Genomic DNA, 13065 nt, shown 5'->3' on the forward strand with positions numbered 1-13065 from the left:
TATGAAAGCGATACCAACGGCCCCATCCGTCAGCATCACTTACCTGTCCTTTGTTTTTCATCGTCACTTGAATGTTCTTTGCCAATACGAATAAATTCCATATCCATTCTTACTCCGAAATACTCATCCATATTTTCCACGAATTCATCGCTCATTCTTATATCCTTCACCTCCCAATTCTCCCTTTCACACCTCACCATAAACTCATCTATGTTCTTCTTTTCAATCACAGCATACCGAGTCTCACCAACTTCATACCATTTATACTCTTCCATAAGACTTTTAACTTCTTTCTGTTCAGTCATAGTACAAATGTACGGCCTGATATCGAATTCAATCTCTTGTGTGTGTGTATTATTTTTTTTCTTTTGTTTTCTTGTTGGGGGGGGGGGAGCGGGTGGGTTCACTGTCTGCATGGATAGGGTGGGACTCAGAGGGTGTGGGTGGTTTTGGGGTGGATTGGTGTTCCATATTATTTTCTTTTCCACGTATTCTTCTCTTCCTCTTATTTCCAGCTTCCTTCCATTTCTGTGTATTCTTTTCCTCTTCTACTGTCTCCTTCTCCTCTGGTTTCTGCTTCTCTCTCTGTGGTTCGGAATCCATTTCTTTCCCTGGGGGAGGGCAGAAGGCTCTTATGTGACCCCTCAGGCCACACTTGTAACAACGTGGAGCCCTGCCCTTATCTAAAACGCGGTATAAAACCTCTATTAATTATCTTGCTAACGATTGTATTGATATGCAAATTAGGTCAGGTTAATGCGAGCGTGTGCAACACGATGAATAGCTATAGGGTTATTTCTTTATTACCCACCAGGGGCTACGAAGACCGGCTTACATAACAAAACATGGTGGACCTAGAACAATATTATTAAATTTATGAGCAAATGAATATTAAAATGAAAAAAATGATAATATGAAAGCGATGCTAACGGCATGAATAGCTATAGGGTGTTATGTTCTCTGAAAGAAATATATAACTCAATTCTGATAAAGAAATCAATAAATCCTGAATGAGAATGGAGCTAGGAGTAATGGTAATTTAGCGATGATTTTATGTTCCCCACAACTCTAAAACGCCTTATTAATTAGAATTCCTTCGGTCACCAGGGCAGATGTCCCTCCAGCACAAGGAACCCATCTTCCATAAAGCATCGTTTTGGTGTAGGTCTTTGCTTCACGAGTTTGCATCACTCCTCACCGCTAGTCTTGCGAATTGGCATGGGTGATTTCTAGGCACCGAGGAGGTCCACCATTCTTCTAGTTGCATCAATCCACTGCTCCACATTGGCACTTTATGATCGACTCCCGAAAAGATGACAAGCGAAGTCGACTTTGATGAGATTTTAGCTCATAACATAGAGGGAGAGAACAAATACTGCGAGGTAACCAGATGCTCAAACGACTCGGCCAATTTCACACACGCACACACACAGAAAGAGAAAGACGCGGCAACACACGTTTACTGGTACTACTTAAGAAGAGTGGTCCCGGTGCGCGCAGTCGCGCATCCGCGCTAGCTAGTTGATCCTACAGCGATTACCTAGCAAAGTAAATAAATATTTTTTTTAAACAAAGTAAATAAAACACAAAGTAAAGATCGACTAGTCACGACTAGCTAGCGCGGATGCGCGCACCGAGACCACTCTTCTTAAATAGTTCCCGTTTACTTATTCGCTCAGCCACTTGGAGATTCTCCCTTGATTCTCCCTTGAATGACAGTAATCTTTTCTACTATATGCAGGGGAGGGGGGTTAGTCTGTTACATCGACCCCCAGTACTCAACTGGTACATATTTTATCGACCCCGAAAGGAAGAAAGGCAAAGCCAACCTCGACGCGGAATTTGAACTCAGACCCGGCACGCTAACGATACTGCCAGCTCGCCGACTTAAAAAGAAAGAAAGAAAATTCTCGTTCATAACTAGAAATTCTAAGTAACGATTGGGTAAGTTATCTGTTTCGAATGAGCACACACACGCACGCACACTCATTAAATAATAAAGTATATATTTATAAACAATCATTATTTAAAAACAAAAATACGACAATATGCCTATGTAAACATCAGATTAACTCCTCCTTATTACCCTTGCTTAAACCGGAGAAGAAAATTGCATCCCTCACATGTGATAACAGTAACTAGATCACAACACCAAATACCGTAGAGGTCAGCTTCTACTTTTCAGTAAAACCCAAATTACACAATCTCTAGAATCGATTAAATCGATCCTGTTTAATACTAGCGAAGTAAATGCCAATACAATTCATTTTTCATCGATCCACCCGGCTTAATTTTCCGAATTCATCGCCCAATGTCAAAAACGAAGTCCTCTCACAGGCTCCGGTGCCTTTAATTATACGGAGAACATTTTATTGTCCGACACCGGTTGGCGGTGTCCTATGAATTTCCCAATATTCCGTTCAATGCGTTTATCTTTTCACGGTAAGAATTGGTTTTTCCGTTTCTCTTGGATTCTTTCTGGGAATTATCTGAAATCATTTCTCTTTATGTGGATGGCAATTTTAATTTTAATTCGTTATTTACATCACAATCTTTATCTCGAATATTTTTTTTTATATTAATAATTTTATTTTTCGCCGAAAAGAGAAATTTTCTTGTCCACAATAAACGATCATATTTTGGCATTTAAATGACGGTTCGTTTTCGTATCCACCTCCAAATGTTTATACATCGGGGCTAAACAAAACAGTTACGTTAAATATTTTTTTTTTCCTCCTCTTCTGCCAAGCCAAAATAATAATAAAAATAATGATTAAAAATTTTAACTAAACTGCCGGGTTTTGTCATGAAATTTTATTTTCGTCTTTTCAACGACTAAAAGATTATAAAGAGATTGGGCAATGTTTATGCCGTTTTTGCTTATTTTCCCCTATTTTATTCAATCAGCAGAATTAGACGCAAAACCGAAAGTAAAAAGACTTGAATTTGGGATCAAACTGCAACTATGTGCTTTTGTTGTTGTTTTAAGTGCACGCAGACTCTGATTGGGCATCCGTATAAAAAAAGCATGTCAATCGTGACCATCTCGTCTTATATTTTTATTCAGGTTTTGTGTATCTAGTCCTACACTATTTCGTGTATTCCTTCTTGCAGACGTGGCTTCGTGATCCAGAAATTGGTTTCGCCACTGCGTCCCTGCGTGTGGCACTTTGTTTAAATGTCTTCTGCCACAGTTTTGTGTCGACTTGGAGGCTTTTGGAGTGAAGTTTTGGTGAATGGATCTTTATAATCGGTGGCACTGTTCTTAGGTGGGAATCTGAATAAATCTCACCGTTTAACACCTGGTCCGTGGGTACCTTTGTTGCCAGAATTCATGCCAAGTCTCTGGCCTGAGAATAACTTCTATTCTTTCTTCCTACCAGTCTCAAAGGCACCAATAATGGTCATGGGTGTTGCCAAGCCAACAAAAAACACAGTGTCAAATTTCCACAAAGAATCTTTACAGTAGATTTATCTCTAAAAACTCTCAATTCCTTGTGTGACACCTTGGGCCAGTGTCTTCTACTATAGCCTCAGACCTTGTGGGTGGGTTTGGTCATGTTTAATTTATATATATATATATATAGAGAGAGAGAGCAATAAGAAAATGGAGGGGATCAAGAGATGGTGTTCATCAACTTTTAGACATTATATTATGTCAATTTATTTATTTACTAAAATGACAATTATAACAATATACATACATGTATAACATATCATGCTTTACATATATAATATATATAAAAATATCAGTAATTATTAAACATATAGCAATATATATATATATTAAAGAAAAAAAGAAAACAAAACCAAGGTAGGACAGGCTTATCAGATCTTCTTGATCTGATGGTCCTTATAAGCCTGTCCTGCCTTGATTTTTCCTTTTCTTTTAATTCGTACTCACTTGGAAGCCTGCTTATGGACCCTTAGCTTCAGCCTCCATCGTGAACCTGGATCTGAACAGATGACCAATTACAGCACTTATGTAGCGTACATATTGGTTTAGATCATCAGTGACCTAAACCCTTCCTACTCCATATATATATATATATATATCATCATCATTTAGCGTCCGCTTTCCATGCTAGCATGGGTTGGACGGTTCAACTGGGGTCTGTGAAGCCAGAAGGCTGCACCAGGCCCAGTCTGATCTGGCAGTGTTTCTACGGCTGGATGCCCTTCCTAACACCAACCACTCCATGAGTGTAGTGGGTGCTTTTTACTACACTCACGGAGTGGTTGGCGTTATATATATGTGTGTGTGTGTAGGTGGGGGTGCTTTTGTGTCTCTTTTTGTCCCCTACCACTGCTTGACAACTGGCGTTGGTGTGTTTACATCCCCATAAAGAATTTCGTCAAAAGGACCGATAGAATAAAAGGCTTCAAAAAAAGTAAGTACTGGGGGTCGATCCATTCAACTAAAAATTCCAGGTGGTGCCCCAGCATGGCCATGACTGAAACAAATAAAAACAGTAAAAGTGAACTAACATTCTATGAAGAAATTAAAACACAGATTCATAGAATCTCTTCAAGACTAATTATTTCCATTGTTAATGAAGTGTCTCCATTCATAAAATGCTTAATTAATAAGCTACAGATTGCATCGTGCTAATGATTTTTTAAAATGAATGAAATAGGGCCATGCATGATTACAACCAACTAGAAACAGTCAAAACTTTGTGATAAGTAAACAATATACCCATCATGACTACCCGTCTGATAAGGGTACACCAGACACATGCATCACAACTGTATGCGCACAACATGGTGATTTCATATCAAGATAAACAGTGCATGACCTTGCAGGAAGGGCTCAGTTAGAATATTCATCAGGTTGAGTAGCCCACCTCACTCAAAAGGTCCCTGAATAAGGGTTGTTGAAGGATGATAAACGAAACACCTATGTTTCCAGAGGTGAATTCTTCAAACTCCAAAGAATTCCTCTCAACACATGGCTATGATGCTCCCCCATTACTTTTGCTTTTGATCAGAGATGCACATATCGTCAACCACCATGAGACATGCACAACTGGTTAAGTACAAACAACTGACAAGCAAATCTGAGGTATTGAGCAGAATATTTGCTGTAGCCCATCTTTTATACCAAGACAAAACAATGTACATAACACTTCCAACCAGTTAAGATCAAAAGCCATGAGAACCAATGCCTGGTACTACAATAATAATAATTATTATTATTATTATTATTAAGTTGGCATACTAGCAGAACCGTTAGCATGCTGGGCGAAATACTTAGCAGTATTTTGTCTGCCATTACGTTCTGAGTTCAAATTGCGCTGAGATCGACTTTGCCTTTTGTCCTTTCAGGGTCAATTAAATATGTACCAGTAAGGTACTGGGGTTCATGTGATCAACTTACCCCCCCCCGCAAATTTCAGGCCTTGTGCCTTTAGTAGAAAGGATTATTATTATTGTGACGTATATTTGCCATTGAAATATGGCTAACCCCTAAGGGTGGATGCTACTGTAGTTTGTAGCCCCAGGAGGCCACCACCTCCAGCTAGCTATAGACACACTTTCTGCAAACTACAGTAGCATCCACCCTTAGGGGTTAGCCATATTTCAATGGCAAATATACGTCACGATGTGTTGTAGCTACTGTTTATAACTCGCTCCGAGATTTATTATTATTATTATTGTTATTATCATAATATAATTCCTTAATTTAAATTTCAAATTTCTAATCGTATTATTTCATATTGTGACGAAATGAATCTCTCTTTTGCAATGACTGTGATCTCTTGGAGAACCGCATGGGTGTATTGTATTTTCTGTTGTTTATTCCAGCATTGAGAATGTCATATCGGGAAAGAGGTCGCCGATCCTTTGATCAGGGCTATGGTGGAGGAAGACACGGTGGAGGTGGCCACGGAAGAGGCGGTCGAAAGTACCAGGACTATGACAGTGCTGACAATGGTATGTTACTGTTACTCAAAGACGAATATGTGTGAGAGAGGCGCAATGGCCCAGTGGTTAGGGCAGCGGACTCGCGGTCATAGGATCGCGGTTTCGATTCCCAGACCGGGCGTTGTGAATGTTTATTGAGCGAAAACACCTAAAAGCTCCACGAGGCTCCGGCAGGGGATGGTGGTGATCCCTGCTGTACTCTTTCACCACAACTTTCTCTCACTCTCACTCTTACTTCCTGTTTCTGTTGTACCTGTACTTCAAAGGGCCGGCCTTGTCACTCTCTGTGTAACGCTGAATATCCCCGAGAACTACGTTAAGGGTACACGTGTCTGTGGAGTGCTCAGCCACTTACACGTTAATTTCACGAGTAGACTGTTCCGTTGATTCGGATCAACCGGAACCCTCGTCGTCGTAACCGACGGAGTGTTTCCATGTGTGAGAGAAGAAATTTTTTTAAATGTTGTTTTATTGAAGATTTACTCCACTGAGCAAGGCCAGGGTCCACAACCTTTCCCAGATCTTAGATATCCGGTGGAGTTGTATCGGATTAATAATAACTAAATCATTGTTATTAGTGATCAGACTTCAACTGTATCATATTCCCAGCACCTAGGAAAAGGTTTGGGGCACTGGCCCTGCTCTCTGGGTTTAAAACTGAATGCAGAAAACATTAACCCTTTAGCATTTAAACTGACCATATTTGGTCCAAATATTCTGTTTTATGTTCAGACTGGCCAGATCTGGCCTCTCACACCTACCCTACAATGTCATTCTAAAATAACCTATCACATCATTAAAATTTCAAAGCTATGAGATAAATACATGGTTAATTCTAAACAATGTGAATAAATAATTATTATATCTGACAGAGTAATTTGAATGCTGAAGGGTTGAAAATTTATATAAAAATAAGCCCCGAGGAGAAGAAAGCAAAAAAAAAAAGAAGAAAAAAAACAAACAAACAATACTGCTTATCTTTTATTCTTTTGCTTGCTTCAGTCATTCGACTGTGGCCATGCTGGGGCACTGCTTTTAGTCAAACAAATCCACCCCAGTACTTATTCTTTGTAAACCTGGTACTTTTTCTATCAGTTTCTTTTGCTGAACTGCTAGGTTACGGGTACATTAACACACCAACATTGGTTGTCAAGTGGTGGTGGGGACAAACACAGACACACAAATACACACGTTTGTATGTGTGTGTGTATATGTATGTATATCTCTTATTATAAAAGGCAGATTTTATCTGCCTCCCTTTGGGAGTTATACAAATCTACATTATAGGATTTCTTCAATTACAATTTACCTAGCATTTTTAAGAGTACAATGCATCGCGTCATGCCAGGTCCAGTTTTCAAAATTTAAACTCCAATTAAGCAAAATTTACAGAAAACTCACATTCTGGTGTGTGTGTCAAATGCTTTTCTTAGTCTGGTTTACACCACACGCAAACGCACACACACAGTGGGCAACGAATAAAATGAAACTAATTCACTTACTGTAGTGAGTGATTCTTTCACTCTGCCTCCCACTTCCTCTTTCCACACATACACATGCAAATATATAAATAAAATTGTAAGCTAACGTGCGTGTGTGTCAGTGTGTGTGTGTGCGCGTGTGTGTGTGAGGGTGCGTGTGTGTGTGTGTGTGCGTGTGCGTGAGTGTGTGACAGGAAAGTTTTTTTACGACGAATATAAGACCTATATCCAAGTAGCAGAAAGATAAGACAGTAAGGTGTGATTTGAGGGAGATTTGGCTGCTATTTCTACCATGTCTAGCTGCCATGTAGGGGTCTCCCTCATAGGCTCATACATACATATATACATAGATAAGACAGTAAGGTGTGATTTGGGGGAAATTTGGCTGCTATTTCTACCAGGTCTAGCTACCATGTAGAGGTCCCCCTCATTGGCTCATATATATATACATACATAAGACAGTAAGGTGTGATTTGAGGAGATTTGGCTGCTGTTTCTACCAGGTCTGTTAGGCCTTCTCATGTAAACTCAAGCTTTCTCATGCCTTGAACATAAGACCAAAGCAGAGAATGTATTCTTTTATTCTTCTGCTTTTTCCAGCCATTGGTCTGTGGCCATGCTGGGGCAATGCCTTGAAGAATTGTAGTTTAATGAATCAACTCCAGTTTTATTTTTGTAAGCATTGTACTTATTCTATCTGTTTCCTTTGTCAAACCACTAGGTGACAGGGATGTAAACAAACCAACATTCGTTGTCAAGCAGTGGTGGAGGACAATCACAAGCACAGACACGCACACACACACATACATGCATACACATATACACACATACATACATACATACATACATACATATATATATATGTGTGTATATATATATTGCAGCGTGGAAGGTGTTTGTAAGCCATTTAAGAAACACACAAAAACCGTTACATTCACTTCAACATTTAAATTTAATTTGCCAAAATATTTTCGTCGCTTTGAGACCGCGACCTGTTCACTGACAAAAATATCGTGCTAACAGGTCGCGGTCTCAAAGCGATGAAAATATTTTGACAAATTAAATTTAAATGTTGAAGTGAATCTAACGGTTTTTGTGTGTTTCTTAAATGGCTTATAAACACCTTCAACACTGCAACTGTTTTCGTTCCAGCACACGATCTCAGATCAAGTCACTTGCTATGCAAGTACATCTCTGTAACTATATATATATTTATATATATATATATATATATGTATATTGGTAAAAACAGTAAGATAACAAAAGAAAGAAAGAGACCTCAATATTATGTAAATAGAGGAAATCTTTATATATAAAAGTGAGGTTGTGTGTCTGTCTCCTACGATTTAGATTCCTAACTACTCCCACATTTTGCGGTGCAGTTTAACCAAAACTGGGTATCTTATAGTCGTGATTCATATCGAGACCGTCTGGGTATTAGCGCGCGTCTACGATGAGTCTACGATTTAAAAAAAAATTTACCATCAATTTTTCCCATTTTTAATCCATTTTTGACATATATAAGGGAAGTAACTCTCTAAAATTTATTATTAAATCTCAGAACGTAAAAACCTACAGTAACACCCCTCCCCCTTTGTGGTTAGCCATATTGAGATGGCTATTATACTTTACATCTCTAAAAATGCTTATATAATTATTTCCCTTACAAACCTGAGCAACGCCGGGCGATACTGCTAGTATATATATACGACAGGCTTCTTTCAGTTTCCGTCTACCAAAACCACTCACAAGGCTTTGGTTGGCCCGAGGCTATAGTAGAAGACACTTGCCCAAGATGCCATGCAGTGGGACTGAACCCGGAACCATGTGGTTGGGAAGCAAGTTTCTTACCACACGGCCACTCCTGCACCTGTTAATTTTATTTTAATTATTTCAACAAGCACGATGGTGCTCCAGCATGACCACAGCTGCATGGCTGAAACGAATAAAAGAATATAAGTATGCGAGACCACTGTGAATGTGTTTCGATCTCAGGACCCCAACGGCAAACCTGCTCCCTGCCCCCACCCCAGGCTGTTATTTCTTCTTCAGATCCCAACAATTTCTGATCCTCCTCACATGTTCGGTGATTTGTTGTGCTTGAGAAAACTCACCCAGCTAAGTAAAATCCAGTTCGTAAAGGCCATGTCCTTCGTGTCCATGACCCCTGCCCCCACCCTTCACCCTACCCCACAACTCATCTTTTTGACGCCTCCCCCTGTCCTCTCCACCCATGGTCACCACTACCCATATCCTTTTTCCTTCTGTTCTCCACCATGTACCTCCAGCACGCAATATGTTCCCGTTGAATCCTTCGCCCACCCACTCACCCTGTCCAGTCCCCTTGTCCACTTCATTATATTCTCCTGTAACATAGGTGTACAGCCCCTGTCACATCTTCACCTCTCTCCATGCACCCTCTCCTGCCATCTGAGGTAACCATGTTTGTCTGCAAGGCACCGTCGTTGTACTTCAAGACTACTCTATCCACCCCCACACACACACTCCACTTGACATGTCTTGCCTTGTAGATTACTTGGTGACCTCACTGGTGCTGGTGCCACATAAAAAAATCACCCAACACACTCAGTAAAGGAAAGACATCCAGCTGTAGAATCCATGCCAAAACAGACAGCAGAGTTTGGTGTGGTCTTCTGGCATGCCAGTTCCTGTCGAACCGTCCAACCCATGCCAGCATGGAAAATGGATGTTAACCCTTTTGTTACTGTACTTATTTTGAGATGCTCTGTGTTTCTCTCAATTATTTTGGATATAACAAAGAATTTAGTAAAATAACTTAGTTATCATTAAGCTAGTGTTAGGAACATAAATTGGTGGCAGATTTTAATTCAAAACTTATGAAAACAAGACATTTGTACTCAGAGCCAGAGCCAGTTTCAGCCAGGTTGGTATCGAAAGGGTTAAGAATTGTTCCTCTATTATATATTTTAACCCTTTTGTTACCATATTTCTGTTGAGATGCTCTGCGTTTCTTTCAATTAATTTTAAATATAACAAAGAATTGATAAAATAACTTAGTTATCATTCAGCTAGTGTTAGGAACATAAATTGTGACTAAGGTTTGGTGGAAGATTTTAATTCAAAACTTATGAAAACAAGACATTTGTACTACAGAGCCAGAGCCGGATTCAGCCGGGTTAGTAATGAAAAGGTTAAATGGTGATGAAGATCACACACACAGGCACACATATCTTTTACCTTTTACTTGTTTCAGTCGTTAGGCTGTGACCATGCTGGGGCACCTCCTACAGACACAATTCTTACATCTAATTTTCCATGCTGTCATACTCTTTACTCTTTTATTTGTTTCAGTCATTTGACTGTGGCCATACTGGAGCACCGCCTTTAGTCGAGCAAAACGACCCCAGGACTTATTCTTTGTAAGCCCAGTACTTATTCTATCGGTCTCTTTTGCCGAACCACTAAGTTACGGGGCATAAACACACCAGCATCTGTTGTCAAGCGATGTTGGGGGGACAAACACAGACACACAAACATATACACACACACATACATATATATACATATATACGACAGGCTTCTTTCAGTTTCCATCTACCAAATCCACTCACAAGGCTTTGGTCGGCCTGAGGCTATAGTAGAAGACACTTGCCCAAGGTGCCACGCAGTGGGACTGAACCCGGAACCATGTGGTTCGTAAGCAAGCTACTTACCACACAGCCAAAGTTGATCACAACCCAACATCCCTCCATTCATCATTGTTTCCTTTAAGAGGATAATCCTAAGATTATCCCCCGTCACTTTTACCCACATCTTCTGTCACCCTCTCTGACAGCCTACTTCTACCTTGCAACGTTTCACACTTTTCTGCCCCCTTCTACAGGTGCCCCCTCTTTCTTGTACATTTATTTACGCTTTATATATTTCAGGAAGAGGTCGTAAAAATTTCGACCGAGACTTTGGTGGGAATCACATGAGAGGCAGTCGAAGGCTTAACGATCAAGGCAATAATGACAGTGGTATGTTGTTGTTGTTGTTACGAACTTCACACAGCATGGTGATGATGATGATGGTGTAGGCATGAGAGAGACCGCACTAAATGCTTAATAGCATCATATATCCTGCTTTGCCTTTCTGCTTCTTATAATAATCCCTATAATAATTTTTCCTCTAATCTGTCTGTCTGTCACATAACTTTTGCTTTGGTTTGCACCTACTCCACCTCTTTTTCCTTCCTTCCAGAATGTATGTATGAGTGTGTGACCGCGTGTGTATCGTTAACGATTTTTTTCCCTCCATCTTCCCTTCCTTGGATCTTTCCTTTTCCTATGTTTCTGACGAAGAGCTCTGCTCAAAATGCTAAATCCTCCTTCTTTCTTTCCTTTCCTGAGCATCCAATAACACTATACTTCTTCCACATCCTCGCGTTGTTGTGTTTTCATGTTTGGATTAACTTTATATATATATAATATATATATATATATATATATATACGAGGGTGAGTCAAAAAGTAATGTCATTTTGTTTAGGGCAGGTATAATTACCGACACAGGAACATGTATCATACATCAAAATGAAGCTGGTCTTCTATGGGTCACATCCCTACTGCTCAACATAGTCACCGTTTCTCTCAATAGCAATATTCCACCTTCAAATGAGAGCATGTACCCCTGCCCCGTAAAATTCTGTTGACTGTTCTTTGAGCCACTTCTTCACTACAGTTTTCACTTCCTTGTCACTGGAATAATTTAGCATCTTCAGACTATCATCTCTTCGGCCCCATGAAAGAGGGTTTGAGAGGCAAATATATGTTTATATGCATATATCTATCTATCTATCTATCTATATATATATATATATCTTTATATGTATATACATACATACATACACACACACATATAGATTGATATAAAGATTATTTGATCAAGCAGATCTTTAAAATAAGGTGTTCTAATCATACATACATACATATATATATATATATATATATATATATATATATATATATAAATACACACACATTCACACACAACAGACTTCTTACAGTTTCCATCTACCAAATTCACTCACAAGGATTTGGTCAGCCTGAGGTTATAGTAGAAGACATTAAGACACTTGTGTAAGTTGCCACCCACACAGTGAGACTGAACCCAGAACCATGTGGTTGGGAAGCAAGCTTATCACACACCCGTGTCTGTCTGTGCTGATGGTTTTTACTCACATTATTTTGAATTAATCATGCATTATCTCGTACCCTTTTACTCTTTTACTTGTTTCAGTCATTTGACTTCGGCCATACTGGAGCACCGCCTTTAGTTGAGCAAATCGACCCCAGGACTTATTCTTTGTAAACCTAGTACTTATTGTATTGGTCTCTTTTGCCGAACCGCTAAGTGACGGGGATGTAAACACACCAGCATCGGTTGTCAAACGATGTTGGGGGACAAACGCACATGCATATATATGAGAGGCTTCTTTCAGTTTCCGTCTACCAAATCCACTCACAAGGCTTTGGTCGGCCCGAGGCTATAGTAGAAGACACTTGCCCAAGGTGTCACGCAGTGGGACTGAACCCGGAACCATGTGGTTGGTAAGCAAGCTACTTACCACACAGCTACTCCTGTGCCTAATGTGACTGCTTTCTTTTAGAATGACATTGTAGAATAGGTGTGAG

The 13065-nt window shown here is 39.8% G+C and overlaps 1 protein-coding gene across 4 annotated transcripts in view; it reads left to right on the forward strand.

The window, feature by feature from the left end:
- Positions 1 to 2090: 2090 nt before the first annotated feature.
- Positions 2091 to 13065, forward strand: part of LOC115224401 (ATP-dependent DNA/RNA helicase DHX36) — a 56993-nt gene continuing 46018 nt past the window's right edge. For 2 of the 4 annotated variants that reach the window (XM_036513309.1, XM_036513310.1), the window contains exons 1-2: positions 2091 to 2442; positions 5809 to 5937. In XM_036513309.1, coding sequence (XP_036369202.1) covers positions 2400 to 2442; positions 5809 to 5937 — 172 coding nt within the window. In that variant the 5' untranslated portion in view covers positions 2091 to 2399. Of the gene's footprint in view, positions 2443 to 5808; positions 5938 to 11320; positions 11411 to 13065 lie in introns of all 4 variants that reach the window. The other 2 variants (XM_029795297.2, XM_029795296.2) reach the window with 2 other exon arrangements.

The sequence above is a fragment of the Octopus sinensis genome, linkage group LG25, assembly GCF_006345805.1.
Source record: "Octopus sinensis linkage group LG25, ASM634580v1, whole genome shotgun sequence".
Taxonomy (NCBI): domain Eukaryota; kingdom Metazoa; phylum Mollusca; class Cephalopoda; order Octopoda; family Octopodidae; genus Octopus; species Octopus sinensis.